Source organism: Sceloporus occidentalis, unplaced genomic scaffold (assembly GCF_023333645.1).
Source record: "Sceloporus occidentalis isolate IW3139 unplaced genomic scaffold, rSceOcc1.0.p SCAF_92, whole genome shotgun sequence".
Taxonomy (NCBI): domain Eukaryota; kingdom Metazoa; phylum Chordata; class Lepidosauria; order Squamata; family Phrynosomatidae; genus Sceloporus; species Sceloporus occidentalis.
Genome location: NW_028317072.1, coordinates 3,994,596 through 4,014,262, shown reverse-complemented (window position 1 = coordinate 4,014,262; position 19,667 = coordinate 3,994,596). Strand labels below are relative to the sequence as shown.

Sequence of the window (19,667 nt, the reverse complement as noted above, 5' to 3'; positions counted from 1 at the left end):
TGGATAGAACAACTAATAACTGACATTGAAAGAGAAGCTGGGAGTTATGTCAGTGATTCCTACAGGGAGAATGTATTTGTATTTCCTTCATAATACAGTGCATGTAGGTGGCTCAGTCTCCAGGTCAGAAGTTACTTTTTCTGTCCTTCTAACAAATTGTCATCTTCACTCATTGTTGCCAGCCTGATTGTCTAACACTTGAAAACCTCCTGGATTCTATTGCTAAGCCCAAATCTAGAGAATTTGGGAAGCAATGGGCTATTATCATTCATTAACACTTTTGCCAACTGCCAGGCTAAAAACAGAGTCAAATTTCCTCTCTATTTCTGTTTTTAGACTGCCCTCCCCCCAAAAAAACATAACCTACTTACAGAATCAGTGAATCAGACTAAGATTGCACAAAAAATGTACCACCAGTGCTCAGCAAGTGGCAACTGCATTTTTAGATATTGGTCTGAAGCCTCATTCTAAAATAGTATTCAGTGTGTGGGGGGGAGGGGGGAGTATATATGAAGACCTAAGACAAATAATTATTTTGGCCCCCCAAAAATTCCAGGAGACATTGCTTTGTGAAGTTCCCTCTTCTGTTTGTGCTTGCTTGATTCTACCAGACTTTCTTCTGCTCCTTTTCTCAAGAGTAAGTTTCAATAACTGATAGAATTAGTTCTATCAGCATCTGCCAGATGCTGTGGAACTGCAGCTCTCAGCATCCCTTATCACTGGCTATGTCAACTCAGACTGATGGGAAGTGCAATCCAACAATATCTGTAGGGCCACAAGTTGCAAGTTGCTGACTTTTGATTTAATTCAGTGGAGCTTATCTCTGACATGCATAGAATCATTTCCTTCCTCTCACTTCTCTCACTAAAAAGATAGCATAAAAAACCCTTAAGCCTTTGGGTGCCTTTAAACATAGCACCTTTTTTGGGGGAAGGGGTTGTGAGACATCCTTTTCTTTATTTATTTTTGGAAGGAATCCATTTTTGGGGGGGAAATTGCCTAGTATTTCAAAATATAGCTACATTGAGTAGCACTCTGCAACTTTCTAGTTTTAACAAAGTACACTCAATTGTTGCCTTTTCTTCAATACATCTTTAACACTACCATTTCAGATAAAATTAAGTCATGAAGGAAGTTTTTGACTACTCTATAGAAATATTTTCCAGCCTGTAGATCAGCGGTGGGTAAAGTGCGACCCTCCTCAGTGTGGCCCCTCAACAATCCAAAAGCCCCTTATTGGACTGATTTTTTGGACATTTGGGGAGGGCAAAACTAGCCAAAATGTGCTTAAGCCACAATATTTTGGTTCCTGTAACCCTTCAAAGCCCTGGGCAGCTGCAGGGTGGAAAAAAATGGCTCCTGTCCCAGCCCAGTTGCTTGCCCCTCCTGTAGATATTCAGCTATCAACTACTATAAAATGCTATGTGGCCTGGATAAGGGACAGAAGAAATATTTGAAAATAACCAAAAAATTGTCAGGTGTCAAGAAATACTGTTAAGATGAATCCTGAATCCTGATGAGAATCTTCACAGTGAAGGACTTATTCTGTGCAAAAATCACCAATAGTTGTTTTGTGCAAAAGCAAAACAAAAAAAACAGCATTTTCTGCACAAAAAATGCTCTAGTTGAGGACTTATTCTGAGCAAAATTCACACATGATTGATTTACATAGAAAACTGCATTTTCTGTGCAGGAAACAGCTTTTTCCACACATAAAATAGTACCATTACATAGAAATACAAACAGAAAATGCTGTTTATCTTTTGTACATCTATGTGCAAATATTGCACAGAATAAGTTCTGAACAGCAAATAGGTTCAAATAAAGATAGGATACAAAAACATTATGGTTGGCTAAGAAATGACCTTTCTCAATTCAGTATAGCTTTAGTCTTTATCTTAGGGTGACAAGTAAAATGAGCTTGTAAGAACCAGAGTCAAGGGAATGAATGAATGAATCTCCCCCCCCCCCACACCTCTCTTTCTCTCTCTCTTCCTTCTTTCCTTCCTTCATCATGGCAGACTCTCTCAGGAGGATGGAGATCACTCCTGCTGGATTTGTTGTTTGGACATTGTATTTTTGCTCTTTGACTGTGGTAAAGGGAAGACATATACAGGTGGATGAAAGGGAATGGCCAACAGAAATGAAAATACTGTTGCTAGTCTACCTATCAATGCATTTGCAGGCCAGGTCATTTCTTCTCATGTGTTATATCGTCCCAGAAATTTATTCACATCTTGACAGGATTTCCCTGAGGTAATGATCTGCTGGAGCATGTTCATCTTGCCAAATCTCAAGGGTAGGAGATTCCAGTTCATGCAGAACATTGTAAACAGCTTAGAGGATACTCTCTGTTTTCTCTAATCTCCTTAGCTTTTTACTCCTTTCCAATGGCTTTGCTCAAAAAGAGTACCACAGCAATTAGATGTACTTGTCAGTACAAAGCCCAACATGAAGGTGTAGTGGGGATGCTGTGGCATAGTTTGGTAACATTTTCTTTCTAAAGCTTGTATTGATGGAGGATGTCTCTGTTTGCTAGAGATTAGGAGAAAGAGAAGAGTAGTGGAGCACTCCTGTTATTTTCTCCTCTCATCAAAAGTGTCACTATTTCTCAGAATCCTGAGTACCCATTGATACTAAGGGAAGGGGTGTTTTGAGAGGTAGGTTGTAAACTTAATTGCCATACTGGGGATAACAGATGTTCTTGGATGCAAGTCCTTTCAGCCTAGCCAGAGTAGACTCTATAAGTAAGGGGTAAGATGAATTTCAACCCAACAATATCTGGAGAGCTACAAATGGGCCAATTCATCTGTAGTGTATGTCTGAAATGTATGAAACTATAGCCAGGACAAAAAGGAACTACTGCATAGTACTGCAAATGAAATGTGCCAGACACTTGTTCACCCTGATCTGCTATACAAATCTATTTGGACTGGTGCATTCACTTGGCTTGGTAAAATCTAGGGGAAATCTCATCTAATGAGCCAGTGCATCTATCTCAACTTTTAAAACCTTGATATGGTGGGCACAACTTCAGTCATGATTATCTAAGACACTTTGTCAGAGAAGAAAGCAGTGCAAAATCCCTGCTTAGGTTTGCCATTTTTATGATCTAGCTTCTACATGTGAGAAAGAAAGATTACCTCTGTATTGGTAAGGAAAGATGCTACATTCTCCTTCAGATCAGTGACAGCTGATGCCAACCACTGGAACTTTTCTTCCAACTCATCAAACTCCTTGTCCTCTGTCTGAAGACCAGAGAAAGAAAGTTACATTATAGTTTTCACTATCATTTTGCCCCTGGGTAGTAAAGTATTAGCCTTGAACTCTAGGATGACAGGAAAAAGATGAAGCACTGAAAGGGCTTGCATGGTAGCAGCAGATAGTAGTGGATAGTGATGTCCATACGAGGGAAGGCGAGATTTCATTTGGTTTGCATTTTAGCACAAATTTATCATATCCTTTCATTCCTGAACCTCAATGTCAACTGGAAAGTAATTAGATGTCAAAAACCCATACTTTCTCCACACTTGCAAAGCAGTACACAAAAAACAATGTGCACAAAAAAATGCATGGACTTGAAACAATGCATGTAAAAATCGTATGCTTACAAAATAAGCACAAGCATGCTTTATCTAATAAAGACTTAGAGAAATACATAAATTTGAAAAACTGCTCACACAGATGCACAGAAAGCATTTGCATAGTTTGAAAAATGTGTATAAATTTTTCTGCAGAATAAAAAAATAAATCACCCCGATGCAGAACCAAGACGCAATGAATTTACCCATGGAAAATGAGAATCTAAGTAATATCGACCTTGACAGATTTTCTTAACCCTAGCAGGTGAACATGAATCATATCCTTAAATGTATATTGTAGGTTACAGGCACTGATGATGATGATGATGATGATGATCATGATGATGATTTATTTTATTTATATACCGCTATTCCAGAGATCATAGCAGTGAACAGCAAGTAAGCTAATTAGCAAGTAAGCTAATTAGCCCCCAACAGTCTGGGTACTCATTTTAGCGACCTCAGAAGGATGCACGCCTGAGTCGAGCTTGGGCCCTTTTGCTGGTCTTGAACTCACAACCTTGTGGTCTTGATGAATGGCTGCAGTACACGCATTTAACCACTGCGCCACCAGGATGATGATGATGTACACAAAACGTGTGCCTGTCACCTTCCAAGAAGCTTCCAGGAAATTAAATTTCATTCATGTTACATGCATACCCTGAGTCAGCATTCTCCAAAAGGATACTCTACTAGCACTGTAAAGTAAAACTCCCAAGCATATCCTATGGTCATGGATGGCATTAATTGTTCAAAATAGTCTTCCTCTGTACTTCTGAAGTGCTATGATGCCTAACTGGTAAAGTTTCCCAGCCATGCTCCTTAGACAAAGCTTGGGAAGTTACTTTTAAAAAGAATGGCTATATTCTGAATTCATCCATAATTCAATGGTAATAGGATGATGCTCTGGAACCTCACTTATAGATGGTTTCAGCATGTGATTATATCACATCCTCTTAAAAGTAACTTTTCAAGCTGAACAGCTAAGGTATGATAGTGAAAGGAATTAATTAGGTTTGCTAGGAATGCTATTCCCACTGGATTTTCCCCCAGCTTCTGGATTTATTTTATTTTGCCACCAAGGATATTTCAATCCATTCCTGCACTTCAGAAGTCACATAGGCCAGGCTGCATTGTCCTGCAACTGCTGGTGAAAGTAAAAGATTGGTACTTCAGCTCAGTAGCATCAGGCTACTTATGGTCAGTTCCTGATAAAGGCTAGTCTTAAGCATAATCAAGACACTCCAGCATCCATAGAACAGCAATGGTGTTAAGCCTGATATTTTACAACAGGCAGTGTGATGAGGACAAGCAAATGCTTTGCATACTTTGAGGACAACATAAATGACTTGTGTTATCATACTCATTACACAAGACAGGAACACCCCCAGTCAGATCACAAGCAGGTGTTGTTATACGATCTCTTCAGTGCAGATGTCATGATCCCAAAAATGATCTCATGTGCTCAGAGAGACTAAAATGTAATGGCTTATTGCTATTTATGAAGGAGCCTGAAGTCACCAGTGAGTTCAGTGTGATGGAATGGAAACTATGGGTGGAATGTGGGCACCTGAAGAACTCTCATTACCAAGAGAAGACAGTCTCCATTTGTGTATGTTTGCCCTACACACACACACACACATGTCCCACCACTCAAGGACACGACCAGGCATTCCACATACTTAATGAGAGTGGGACTAAACTGAAGCCAGGAGACTAGATGGGGATGCAAATGGCAGTATTCACCTTAGACACAATTCCAGCCTCATGCATGAAGAGGCGGCTCAGTCGTGTGGTCTTCTTGGCAATGGAGTGTGGGTTGAGACGAGCAAGCCGGTCCCGCAGAGTCAGGTACCCAGGTTTATTGTATTTATTTGCTATTCCCAGTCACATGGATTAGATGGAAAGAAAGAGGGGACACATTATACAAGGCTGGAAAGAAAGTCCTAGGTATCTGGCAGTACAGATATTGCACCACCCTGAGCCTTGTCCCAGATAAAAAGAGAAAAAGGGCCTTATGGTAGAAAAATTCCCTCTTTTGAATCATTCTGGTACTCCAGCTGTTTCTAAACATATTTTCAGTTCTCACTTGTTTTAACTTGGTTGTAAAGTCACCTTGGATGTTGAGAGAAAGGCAGGAAACAAATGAATTAAATAAAACACATAACAAAAAGCTATTCCCAGGTTTGAGACAATGCTAGTTAAGCCACCTCTCAGGAGGAAGCAAATATACTCTCAGCAAGCTATTGCACTCCTTCTGAAGCTTTGGCTAGAGATCCATAGATATTACGTCACACTGAGAGCCTGCCTGGTGTAGTGGCTGGACTGTTGGACTGGGATTTGTGGGATCCAGGGCTGGCTTCCAGGGAGAGTTCAGGTTTGATTTAGTCTAGGACCCAATTATTTGTCTTTTTGGGAAATGATTAGGTTCTAGAATTAATCAAGCCTGAACTCTCCCTGGAAGCCAAGATTACTAAATTGAGGCTGTTGTACTTTGGCCCCTTTATGAGAAGGAATTACTCATTAGAAAATTAGAAATTTATGCAGGGGAAGATAGAGGGCAGTAGAAAGAGAGGAAGACCACATGCCAGATGGATAGACTCGTGGGCCTGAGCCTACAGGACCTGAACAGAGAGGTAGAGGATGGGGAGCTTGGAGACTATTCATTCAGAGGTATGCCATTAGTTGAGGTTGATTCAAAGGCAGCTAACAACATCAAGGACTGCATCTGTACTGCAAAAATAATGCAGTTTTACACAACTTTAACTCCCATGGCTCAATGCTATGGGATCCTGGAATTTGTAGTTTGTTGTGGTATCAGAACTCTCTGACAAAAAGGGTAAATAGCTCACAGAACTACAAATCCCAGAATTCTACTGAACTATGGCAGTTAAAATGGTACCAAATTACATTGTTTTTCCAGTGAAGATGCAGATGCAGCCCAGGTTAGGGTCCCAATTAAGCTTCTCCTGCCTCACAGGATCATTATGCAGATACAGTACAGAGGAGAAGAGTCACACAAATTGCCTTGGATTCAAGGAAACGTAGAATATAAATACAATACATAATAAGTAACTGTCTATCTGAAGATGTCAATACTAATAAGAGTCTAGATAAAAGGCAACCTTGCTTATGATAGCAAGTCTTTTCCAATCTCTTCTGCTGTAAAATTCACTTCATTTCTTCATCTGACAAATTATACTTAATCTCATGTTCAAGCTATTGATTTGCCAGCAATAGAACTCAAAAAACAAAACCATGCATTGAAAGGCATCTTCTCCTTGCAACAAAGGCTTTCCTCCATATCTGTGAGAAATCACCTATCTGAAAATAATGCTGTAGACCATGGTTAAGATCCAGAACTTTTTTTGAATTTTAGCATGTTAAATTTGTAAGTCACAAGCACTGGCTCAGAAAATTACTGAAAAAAATGATGTTAGGTTTATTTTTTCATCTCTATGGTTCCTTTGTTGGTACTTTCTTCATGCCATTGAGGCTGAGTTATCCTCAGATTAACCCACATAATCTAGACTACACTGTCCTGCCAAGTGATAGCAAGCATATATCACAAAGCAGGAATGGTGAAGCATTGTGTGTGTGTGTGTCTTCATTGTACCTGTCAATTTATGCGCATGGTGACCCCATGAATTTCATTGGGTTTTCTTAAGCAAGGAATACTCAGAGGTGGTTTTATCAGTTCCTTCCTCTGAAATATAGCCTACAGCACCCAGTATTCTTTGGTAGTCTCCCATCCATTTACTGACCAGGGCTGACCCTGCTTAGCTTCCAAGATTTAACAGAATCTGGTACCTTTAGGGTATTTAGGCCTTGGTAAACATTTGATCTTCCACATATTTCAAACTTGAACACCCACAAGTCCCCACCAGCATGGACTATCTTTAGGGATTAATTATGGGACTTGTAGCCATAATATTTGGAGGGCCAAAGATTTCAGTGGAAAAAAATAGCTCCATGGCACTGAAACCAGCCATACGATACAGACCTCCTGCAGGTTCAGCTATGCAAGAGAAGGAACAAGAAAACACTCATTCCTCACCTACTTCCTTTTGCCTTTTGTATTCATTGATATTGGCATTGACATCTGACATAGTAGAGGCTGCAGCCTGAAGGGCTCCATAGGCACTATCATTGTCTGGAGTGTTTTCCAAAATCTTCTGCAGCAGAAGTGGGTATTTTGTGATCCGTTGCACTGGCATCACCAGGAAGAAGCTCAGATCTGAAGCACTAGTGTGAGGCCTGTCCAAAAAAACACATATTAAAATTTTAAGGGGGCTTCAGAACATTCTGGCCTGCCTCCAGCTGAGGGTCTGACTCCCTGAGTTTCTGTTGTTAGAGCAGTAAAGGTTGTACCTCTTTGTGAATCACAGATCCTATGAATCACAGAGACCATGAACAAGACAAACAAGGTCACCAGCCTAGCCTGAAGATAGAGAGTCCTCCCTTCATGATAGCTGTCATCCTTTGGCCTGTGAGGGAGTGAACAGGCAGGCCCAGCTCCACCAGGGCTAGCCTGAAGAAGAGCCCTCTCCTCCCTCCAGTCCATCTGCCTTGGTCCAGGCCTCAGAGGGAAAGAATAATCACTGGACCTTATCCCCTTTCCCACCACCATTCCCTTTTCCTTTTGTGTCATGTATTTTAGATCGTAAGTTTGAGGGCAGGGAACCGTCTAATTAAAAATAATAATTGCAAGGCGCTCTGAGAGCCTTTAGGGCTGAAGAGTGGAGTATAAATACCATTAAAAAAAAGGTTGCTGTAGCTGTAACTGTGGTTCTCCAAGTGGTTATCTATCAACTCACATAACTCCCCCTCCTCCCCTCTGTGGTCTTACTCATCTTTAATACACAGTACCACTATGGTGGATAAGAACTAGGGGGATTTGAGCTGCAGTTGTCTAGAATGTGCATACTGGTAGGGGTGGGTGGGGGTGTGCAGCCAAAAGACCATTCAACTCTAGAAGTAGTCAAAGATGAGTATGCAGGCACAGAATGCATTGTGGATACTGGGAACTACCAGTAATCAGTTACAGCAGGAAGGTGAAACATTCCAGTCTTTGCACAGTCAACTTACACTCAAATTTTTAAATACCAAAACTCCTGGAAATTCAAAGCTAGACATCAGTTGATACTAACCGGTTTATGCCATATTCCAGTGATGTGTGTGGACACTGGCAGATTTACTCAGTCTGATTTGGAGAGTGTGTCTTTGCTTATTTGGAAAAGAAAATGGTCACTTCCATGCTCAGTCAATCAGAGAAGTGTCTCAGCCAGCTGAAGTGATGGAGTGAACCAAAGGGCACACATGCTTCCAGCCACTGACTGATGTCCTTGCCTCATTACACACAATGTCATGTTTGTTTAGCTAACAAACTCATTCTGGGACTGATTCTTCTCTCAAACAGGGAGAGAAGAAGTAACAGAGCCTGGGAGTAGGTGCCTGCAGGAGCATAAGTAAAAAGGCAAGACTGACAGTCTTTTTAAAAAAAGACACCTCCAGAAATAGACATGAAGAACAGGCTGCAAAGTAGACATTTTTATATCCAGGTTGGCTCACTTCTTCTCACATTTAGATTAATCACCAGTGGTGGTCTGCTAAAATCTTTGGCCAAGTAACAGAGGAGAAAATATAAGGATTTAGGACTGCAGACAGATAGACAAACATTACAGAAAACTCACTCAACAACATGACTGTAGTTATTAAATCTTTAGGGTAAAGTATGCTCTTGGTCACAGAGACCAAATGAATTGTGTATTCTAGTGCCCGATACAAAAATTCCATTAGCTGACAAATTATTTACTTTGTCTTCCATTTCTCTTAAACCATTACAATAGGTGTAAGGGACAGCAGTTTCAGTCTCTCATTTAATTTGCAAATAATGCTCAATTGAGTCAATTGTGTCAATGTCAAAACAGTGTCCAGCACAGGTTGCAGCTTCAGGAGGTTTTTAATACATTGGATGTGTGAGTCACACCATCGCTGATACCATCAAAGGAACTACTTACACTGTGGAAGTCAGGGTATCCACAATCTCTTTTTGCAGCCTTGGGTCTTTCCTGTAAATCTCCAGCAGTAGTAGAGCTTGGTCATAGTTGGCACAATAAACCTTATACACATTCTCCATCTCCTCCTTGGACTCTTGGAATAAGGTGCCTGAAGTAGCCAAGTTACAAGACAGTAACATCAGAGATTCAGTCAGATTTGCATGATAGGTAGCCACTGAAGCTATTATTATTCCTCACATCTCTACAAGTATTCATGTTTATGTGAAATATATGAAAAATGCAGAAACCTGCAGTAAGAATTGACTAATTAATTACTTAACTAACTAAAAATAGCTAGTGACTAGTATTTGGCAGCACTGGCTAACTATCAGCCACTGTTTGTTGATCCTTGCTATTTTCTTAAAGCTGCTGATTTGCAATTCTACAAGTGACAGCTGAAGTCACAATGGGCAGAATTTCCTCATTGGGTCTAAACAAAAGTGGGCAATATATGGCCATAGGCCATATATCTCCATTCTGGCAGTCAAGGGAGGAAATAATTTTGCAACTTGCCTTAAACCAGGAAGAATGTAGTTTGTTTCTGAGGTGATTAGCACCTCTGCAAACTTCCCAGTAATGCTACTCAGTTTACATAAACTCAAGGTGAGAGTTTTGTCTTTGATGTGCTGCTGGTACAGTGGTTGAAGTAAGTAGCAGATGGTGTGTGTGTGTGGGGGGGGGGGGGGGCGTGCCAAAACAGACAGAAGGCCCTAAAATGTGGCAATGTGGAAGCAGGATCTACAACCACCAGGGATTCAAAATGGTTCTCCCACCTGTCACAGACAGAATAAGGAAACTAAGGAGGAAACACAACCTCCAAATGATCTACAAATCAACCAAGAAAATCCAGCAAATGCTGCACTCAGCAAAGGACCCTCTCATGGCTGCAGGAATTTACCACATACCATGCAGCTGAAGACAAGTCTACATAGGGACCACCAAATGCAGTGTTCAAACATGAATCAAGGAAGATGGGGGACACTGCAGCAGTCTATTATCACTTCTGTTGAAAGCCGCCCGGATTCCCAGTGATTGGGTGGCATATAAATAAATCCTATTATTATTATTATTATTATTATTATTATTATTATTATTATTAGCAGAACATGTTATAAATGCACATGGGCATAAAAAGCTATTTGAAAACACTGAAATTCTGGACCATGCCAACAACTACCAGGTCAGGATGCACAGGAGAGCCATTGAAATCCACAAACACCTGGACAACTTCAATAGAAAAGAAGAAACCCTGAAAGTAAACCAAGTTTGGCTACCAGTCCTGAAAAATGCCAAAACTCAGCGCATGCAAATGAACATCACTGAGGGTCAGGAGTTTTCCCAGCAGACAATGGCCCAGTACAGACTACCAATTGGCGACGACCTGGGGCCAATTTTAGGGTTCCAGAGCGTGCAGCATCTGCATGCTCGGGAACCCTAACACTTATGGACAGCGCCATCTTTATGTGGCACCACCCATATGTGGCACGTGTGCATGATGCAAGCGCAATGCTGCGTCCACACCTTCAGGCACCGCACTTGCATCTTGGATGCACTGATGACATCATCCTCACATGCCAAAAAGAACCTGTTGTTTCCAGGTTCTTTTGGGTCTGGAGGGATGCAGTGCCATTTGGCTGCTGTGGCATTAACTTGGAGGAAAACAGGCCACCGCCAGGCTGCCTCTTTGGGGCCAAACACAAATCTTCCTTGCATATCCTTTCATCCTGAGGCCTTGCTATTTACTAACAGACCAACACACAGATCAACATGTAAATCACTTCCTCTCAACCAAGAGGTCCTCCAGTGCAACTCTGTGGTCAACACCTGCCAGACATTGACCATAGAATAGCGCTGGAGGAGCTGCAAATGCCTAGTGGAATGTTCTCTCTAGAAATCTCTAGGTCCTTCAGTGCAATGTTTAGTTAAAACTGACCATAGAGTTGCTCTGGAGAACCTAGAGACTCCTAGACAGAACAAACTAATAAAACGCCATGAATAATCAAATCCTCAAATGTCAAATCTTCAAATGTGGAGGGACTAGTGTACAATTTTAAGCATCTGTTTTGCTAAGAGTTCTATAAGTATCTTGCAAGCCAACAAGGCATTTTAACAAAGATAAATTCATCAGAAAAATATGGCTGAGTACATAATAAATACACTATGGCCCGTTACAGACGGGCCTAAAAGTGCGCGCTCTGCACGTGCTAGGGTTACAAAGGAGCGTCCTTTCCAGATGCCCCCAACCCTAGGACGCACGGAGCGCGCACAAAATGGTGGCGGCCGTTCCACACGGCCGCTGCCATTACTACGTCATGACCGTGCCGCCTCTAAACGGGGCGGCGCAGTTGTGACGTAGTGGGGCCATGCGAGGGCGCCTAGTGCACCCTTTCCGCGGCCCCAGAAGGAGCTCCATTTCGGAGCTCCTTCCAGCTTTGTGTCGCTGGGCGCAGCCTTTAGATGGCTGCACCCAGCGACACAGAGGAGAAAGGGGCCAAGCGGCCCCTTTCTCCTCCTCCCTGCCGCAGCGGGGTGTCCTTGGGGCTTGAAGCCCCAAGGACACCCCTTTCCAGGCCGCGGGGAAGCAGCCTTTTGCCACTTCCCCGCGGCCTGGAAAGCAGCGGATCGGAGCCTCAGCGGCTGCCACTCTAGCCACTGAGGCCCTGATCTGGCGGGCAAAGGAGCGGGTACAGGCCACCGCTTTTTGGCGGTCTGTAACGCGCCTATATATACTATAGCTTTAAATAAATCATATAAAATGAATTTATATTTATATTAGTGTTTTTAGCTTTTTTTGTCATTTCCTCCATTTTTTCTTTATGTCCTACATTCTGTGGTGTCTTGTCCTCTTTTGTGGTTATGGCATCTGGTCATCAACAGCACTTGGAGACCCAGGTTGGGGACTACTAAGAAGTAAAGGAGCAGAAGCAGGAGGGATTCTAAGTCAGAAACCAATTAATGGCTCAGATAGCAGTTGCCTAAGTGACTGCTTTTTATGTTCTGCTAACTGACTGGTTACAGTCCTCATGCTTCACATGCCCTCCAAGCTCCTGCCGCTCTGCTTTCTGATCCAGTAATTCATAGTTTCCCTCCCTTTAGTTAGCATACAGAATAGCCTTCTTAACAGCCAGATGCAGCACTAGAGGTGAAATCCTGCTATGACCTTCCCTTTGTCCATAATTTTGAGTATGAATTTTATTATTCTGGCACAAATGATCAAAGCTTGTTTTCTTCTTAGTCATTTGTAAATACCTTCAAAGTAATTATGTTCTTCTGCTACAGAGAGCAACAACAGTTTTAGAATCAGAGGCATAGCGAATTAACACTGAAACCAACTGGCATCAAAATCTTTTGATTTTGAAAATGTTTACCTCTTGTGCAGTTCCCCTTACTAAACTAGGTGTGTTTGATCAGGAGAGATGGTGCTTCTGTACATTACATGAATAACATTGCTTGCAATATTATTGCTGGCCTAATAGTATTTATTCCCAAAAGTCAAATATAGAATTGATTGAATAAAATTCTGTTAGTGATATATGCATGTGTAAGTGTGGCTTGGGAGGCAGTGTCATGTAGTGGTTTGAGCACCAGATTGTGACTCTGGAGGTCAGGGTTTGAATCTTGCTCAATCATGAAAACGCACTAACTGGGTGACTTTCGGGAAGTTACACCCTCTCAGAGGAAAGCTATTCTCTAGCCATTTCGGTCCCATCCAAAACCTCCTCCATAATGCTGCTGCTGCTGTTCAGTGATCCATTCAGACAATGGAGATGGGGCTGGTCTGGGCTCCAAGGGAAAGGGAAGGGAAGGTACCATCTGTAAGTACACCCATATTTCTTCCTTCTTCTGAACCATGACCAGCTACTTTTTCATCACATGAATTGCTTCCTTTCCCTCTCCACCAAAAACAGCAGATGCCCCTCTGGGGCTTGATGCTCTGCCTAATTGATGTAGGATTTTTCCACTCACTGATACGAAAAAGCTGCTCATGGTCCTGTTTCACTGTAGTTTCAAGTCCTTCTAGGAAATGTTTAGAAACTTGTAGTACATCATCGATATTTGAGAACAGTCCTTCCAGGTTGAGTTCAGGCAGCTGAAAAACACAATAGGATTGTGTGCCCAACTTCCTTTTCTGTGCTAAACATGTGTCCCCATTTTTCAAAAGCAAGAAAGTGACTATTGTTTGCATGGTGATTGCTCTCTTCCAACTCTGCTTCCAAGACTACCTCAAACAGCTGTTGATTTTGTTAATACAGAAATTTAGACCACATTGTTACAGAATCAAAGCAAAGACAGAAGAGCAACTAGTGCTTGGTAGTCACTGCCTGCCTGCCAAAATAATCTAAATCTTGTAAGGGTTACTTTTCTGAACTACTTTCAGAATCTACTGACCATGTTGTCTGGAGATTCTAGGAGTTATAGTTCAAAATAGTAACTTTTCCAAGCTCTAGGAGAAACGTTCTGGCAATAAGTTCCAGAAGTCACCGCCAAGAAAATTTCTGAATATCTGTGCATTCCCTGTTCTTGCTGGAAGCATTGTGGAAGATTTTAACAACAGCTTGTGAATTATATTATCCCACCCTAGAATGTACTGTATCTTCCCAATTTGCTGGCATTCAGTCAAAAACATCTGTTCAGTCTTCTCTCTGTAAAAATTAACTACCATCACATAAGTTCTTTAGTCTACCCCATACTCTGAATTTCACTATAACCAGTGAATACTTAACTTTGTTCCAGTGGCATCACTAGGGTGGTTGTCACCTGATGTGATAATCTCATGGACCTGTCTAAATTTATCTCATGCAGATGTTGCCAGAAGCAACAGCTGCTTGGAGAGACTGCTCTAGCATAAGCTGTCCACATGCTAGAGGGGGGAGGAAGTGGGAGGGAGGAGTGATCCAGGCTAAGCTACAGGATGGAGAAACACAAGGAAGATGGAGAAACACAAGGAAGAGAAACACAAGGAAGAGAAACACAAGGAAGAGCTTTGCCATCCAACAAGCCTTCTTGCTTGCTGGCCAGCAATGCAGCCAGCATTTTCCCACATGTGGAAGTCATTTTGGTATCATCACTTCTAATCATGTAATCTAGTGCCGTTCACTCCTCCCACACTGCCCTAGTGGTGCCACTGCTTTGTGCATCTCCCAAAAGCATTTCTGTTTATATAATTTGGGATAGACTACTGGGGATTTTAAATGTTTTGGTGGCTCTTGAACATTTACTCCCAAATAAATGATTTGAGGTTTAGTGCTCCCCCTTTTTCTCTCTCTCACCTGCTTATTCTGGAGGTGGATACGGATATCTGAAATGCACAGTTGAAGGTTGTGTACATAGCTAATCTCTGTGTTGATGAGCTCTTCCACAGCCAGCTGCTGGTTCTGCTCAGCTTTATCATGCCATGTCACTGTCTCATATATATGTTTTTCAGCCTCTGGAGTCTCTTTGGCTGGGAGCTCTTCTGGGCTGTCATTTGCCATGACAGGAGCTGTAAAGAAAAAGTAAAGGTGATCTTATATCATTCGTCTATATGTTTTTATTAATGCCTAAAACAGGTTCATTCTATCTCTAAAGTTCTATGGAAATCTTTTGTTATGTTCCTTATCTTTCACAAATGTGAATTTAATGCTCTTACATATGTTCTTCCAACTCAAATGAGGAATGTAGTTCAAATCATTGGCAGAAACCTCATGTACTATAAAGACAACAGGCCTGAGTACATATCCAGGAAATTACTTTCTTGGATATTATTGGCTGGGCTCCGAAACCCAATTTGTTGTTGTTATTTGACATCAGATCAACTCTGACTTATGGTGACCCTAAGAATGAGAGACATCCAAGAACTCAGGTTCTTGCAGACTTAGAACCTTAATTAAATCACTTCAATTGTATTGCAATCTTCCTCTTTTCCTACTGCCTTTAACTTTTCCTACTGCTTTTCAACTTTACTGAGACCCAAAAAGTGTCTTTAACGTATATAATGTTAGCCAGAAGAACATCCCAAAGGCCTGTTGCCTTAGCCCCTGCTTGTAATATGGTTATAACATGTAGAAACTCACAGGAACAGACACATTCATCAACTCTCCATCCCCATCCCACCCCATGGTAGCATTAAATAGCAATGTCAGAATCATCCGACCATTCTATTTCCAGTTTCTAAGTATGGTTGTGCAAGCTGGATAGTGAAAAAAGCTGACAAGAAAATCAACTCATATAAAATAAAGTGCTGCAAAAGACTTCTACAGCTACTGTGGACTGGCCAAAAGACAAATGAATGGGTATAGAGTAAATCAAGCCTGAATTCTCATTAGCAGCAAAGATTATTAAACTAAGACTGTCATATTGTGGGAATATTATGAGATGAGGCGGCTCAGTAGAAAAGGTAGTAATGCTTTGTAAATGGAAGGCAGTTGAAAAAGAGGGAGATCAGATTACTGGTGGATTGATTCAATCAAAGAAGCCATGGTTCTGAATTTACAAGATTTGAAAGGGACAGTTGATGGCTGAGGATCTTGGAAGTCTTTCATTCATAGGGTTGTCACAAGTCATCAGAAATATTGCATGTTAATAATTTTAAAGAAATTATTCTCATTTTCACATATTTGGTGGTTTTCTTATATTTTAATTTTATACATCCCCATTTTCTACTATTCATATCAAGATACCCCTAAAAGTAGTTACCATTAACAAAAGTGATGATAGCTACTTAACAGAGTTATGATGTGGACTAATGAGGGCCAAACTATGTGTGACACACAATTGTAATTTTCTACCAATTTTGTTTTGAATGAAAAGCAGCTGTAGGATGCTGAAATCTTGAGTCAGCATGGTGTATGGAGGGATGTTGACTAAGCCTTTTCCTGTGGACATCTTTTTGCCCAAAATAACTCTAGCCTTGCAGTGGGAAAAGGACATAAATTTTAAGGAGAAAGAAAAGTCTGATATGAAAAGGTTAACCATCTTCCTCTAATACTCTATCCATTATTCCAACTTTCCTACAGTTCACTTTATTTCTTTATTTCAAATGCTCGCTTATTGTTCATGCAAAATGGGTTTCAGAAGATACAATGCTGTAGTCATTGTCTCTCCCCTGAGATCACACAACTACCTTCTCTTTGTGAAGTTGGTGGTTTTCATTGCCGACATGCATAGTTTTTTGGGGAGGTTTCAGGCTAAGTGGCCATGTTCTAGAAGAGTAGGAATAAACTCTTCTAGAACATGGCCACCTAGCCCAAAAAACCCATTAAAAACTACCTTCTCTTTGACAGAACTTCATGGGATGTAGATCTGGAGAGTGGAGAAACCGGCCTATATTAGGAATGGACCAGCTGGGCCAGCTATACAATCTGGGAGCCCCTTCAATGAATGGAATCCCATTGCAGAGTAATACAGGAGAGAGAGCTATTGAATTAAGGAAAAATTACATGCGGTGGTATGTGTAACATATTGTTTGATTCTACAAAGCCCTTTGAGCATTTTCCATGAAGTGTTGTTGCTGCTACTGTTGCTGCTGCTTCTAGATAGTATCTGCACATTTCCCAAGAGCAGTGATTAATAAACATAGATGTTGTTAGATTTCCGCTCCCAGGAATCTGAACCAACATGGGCAAGAGTCAGGAATTCTGGGAGTTGTACTCCACCTACCCAAGATCTGTGCTTTGGAATTCTTGGTCTAGGATGTGTATTATAAGATGATCAGCATAACTTCTTAGCATTATACACTCATATATGCCAAAACATACATAACATTGCCATGAATATGCAAACTACCAGGTTATGTTTACTGATGGTCACAAAATATTTCCTGAAGACAGCTCTGAACCAACTTGAGATATGTTCTAAGGATGCATCTACACTGTAGAAATAATGCACCACTTTAAGTGGCATCGTATGGAATCTTGGGATTGGCATTTTTACAAGGTCTTTAGCCTTCTCTGCCAAAGAGTGCTGGCGCTTCACAAAACTACAAATCACATGATTTTTATATGATGGAGTCAAGGCAGTTAAACTGGTGTCAAACTGCATTATTTCTACAGTGCAGATGCACTCAGATTGACAGCTCTGCACCAGGTACACACACACACAAATACATACACACATTCAATAAAGACTAAATTTTGTTGCTTCCCTGGGATGCAGAGATAACTTTCAAAACATTTTGACTGATGGATTATTATTTTTCCATGGGAAATACCCACCATTCACTCTGCATTCTATGAGGTTTTATTTTTAGGATACAATTCCTGGAAGTACACCCAATTATTAAATTGTCAGGATTTTTGTGAGAATCAGCATACACTTACTCAAGGTACCAAGTGGGTAACAAATACAGCTTAGTAAATTCTGTAACAGTTTGTTAATTTGAACATTTGTGGTTACCAATACTTTTGGCTGACAGAAAGTCTTATCTGATAAAAGTTGGTTTGAATAATAATAATAATAATAATAATAAAATTTATTTGTATCCCGCTCCTCTGAGAACAATCGGGGCGGCTAACAAATACTGTCTAGTCACCTTTCATCAGATTAGATTTCCTGCCAGGCCAGAATTGCTGCTGACCACAAATGTACAAATTGACTAACACTTATAGCTTAATAAACTGTGCTTGTTGTCCTCCTTTTTCTTTTGTTCCTTGAATAGGAATAGTCTGATTCCTCCATCCTTCCTCTACCCTTCCATCATGGCTTAAGCTAGCTGGCAGAGGGACACTCAAGAATATCAGTCTACCACCCCATCACAGAGTATAATATATATATATATATATGTGTGTGTGTGTGTGTGTGTGTGTGTGTGTGTGTGTGTGTTAGTATAAAGTTTCTCATAATTTATACAACATCAGCTGGCCCATTAAAAGCTCTCACATGCAGCTCTGTATTCTTAGAAATTAAAATATTTTCAAGCATAGTCATTTGAGAACACTTCTATTTTCCTTCTAGATTCTATTAACAATATATTTTTACTATATCTTTAAGGATATAGGTCTATATATATTCTTAGCTTTTTTTAAAAGCCTTCTCCTCTTCCAATAAAATCAAACTGGCATACAGGAGTAATCTCCAACTCATTTTTCCTTGCAACAATTGTATGAGGTAGGTTTGGATGAGCGCATGACTGGACCAAGTAAATCTAGTGAAGCTGAATAAAGCTATAACACATGGTCCTCTCCAGTGTCTACCACTCCAATTGTTTAGTGTCTATACACTTAACTACCATTTGTTTTGTTTTTATGAAGTTCCTTCACCCACCAACATTCAGAATTCCAACTTGAAATTGAACTTCAACTTGGACAGCTATCAAAAATGCTCTATCATCTTTTGAAGCATGATTTCCCAATAAATTATGGGTTGGAACAATTTTTTCCTTGGTAAAACTCTCCTATTTGGAATTTTGACTTGTTGACTTGAAACTGGACACTGCAACTTGGATGAGAACCTGAAACATTCTGTGGAATTCTAAGACATATGGTTTCCTATCTCTCTTTTTTGCTTGTAGCAAGCACCAGCTTTAGAATTTCAACTGGAACTTGGGCACTGCAATTTGGATGATAACCAAATACACTGTCACATGTTGAGGCATCTATCATGATGTCTCAGTAAGTTATGGCTGCCACAGGCATGCAGACAAGGGTAGAGATCCTACATCATCAGTCATAACTGCAATGATACAGCTACTTTTATGTAGTTATATCTGACAATGCCACCCCCCAAAACCCTACCTTTTCAGCCTGGCAACAGAAATGATTGCATGAGCTCATTTCTCACTGTGATCACATTATTGAAAGGAACTGGATACATAATGGCTTGGGAGCAGTACTTATTGCACATGTCTTCAATTGTGGGACTGGGGCTGTTGCTGCCATGGACTGTCCCACACTCTCTTTCCAGGACTGCTCCTTCGCCCCACCTTCCTGCCCTAACCAGCATGCCTTTGGGTTTTTATTTCTCTTTTTAATACAGTTTAGCAGCTATGACAATGTGCTTTGGTTTGGAGGAGGTAGGGAGAAAAGAAAAGAAAAGAAAAGAAAAGAAAAGA

General features: G+C 40.9%; 1 protein-coding gene and 1 long non-coding RNA gene across 4 annotated transcripts in view; one reads left to right on the top strand and one right to left on the bottom strand.

Moving 5' to 3' along the window:
• ARHGEF37 (Rho guanine nucleotide exchange factor 37) overlaps positions 1–19,667 on the bottom strand; it is a 48,224-nt gene that overhangs the window by 16,096 nt on the left and 12,461 nt on the right. For all 3 annotated transcript variants that reach the window (XM_089496667.1, XM_089496669.1, XM_089496668.1), the window contains exons 2-7: positions 14,911–15,122; positions 13,607–13,730; positions 9,602–9,749; positions 7,639–7,838; positions 5,328–5,458; positions 3,144–3,248 (exon numbers count right to left, since the gene is read on the bottom strand). In XM_089496667.1, coding sequence (XP_089352793.1) covers positions 3,144–3,248; positions 5,328–5,458; positions 7,639–7,838; positions 9,602–9,749; positions 13,607–13,730; positions 14,911–15,114 — 912 coding nt within the window. In that variant the 5' untranslated portion in view covers positions 15,115–15,122. The remainder of the gene's footprint in view (positions 1–3,143; positions 3,249–5,327; positions 5,459–7,638; positions 7,839–9,601; positions 9,750–13,606; positions 13,731–14,910; positions 15,123–19,667) is intronic.
• The window catches only part of LOC149284496 (uncharacterized), a 105,094-nt gene that overhangs the window by 83,763 nt on the left and 1,664 nt on the right, over positions 1–19,667 (top strand). The gene's annotated exons all lie outside the window — the stretch shown is intronic.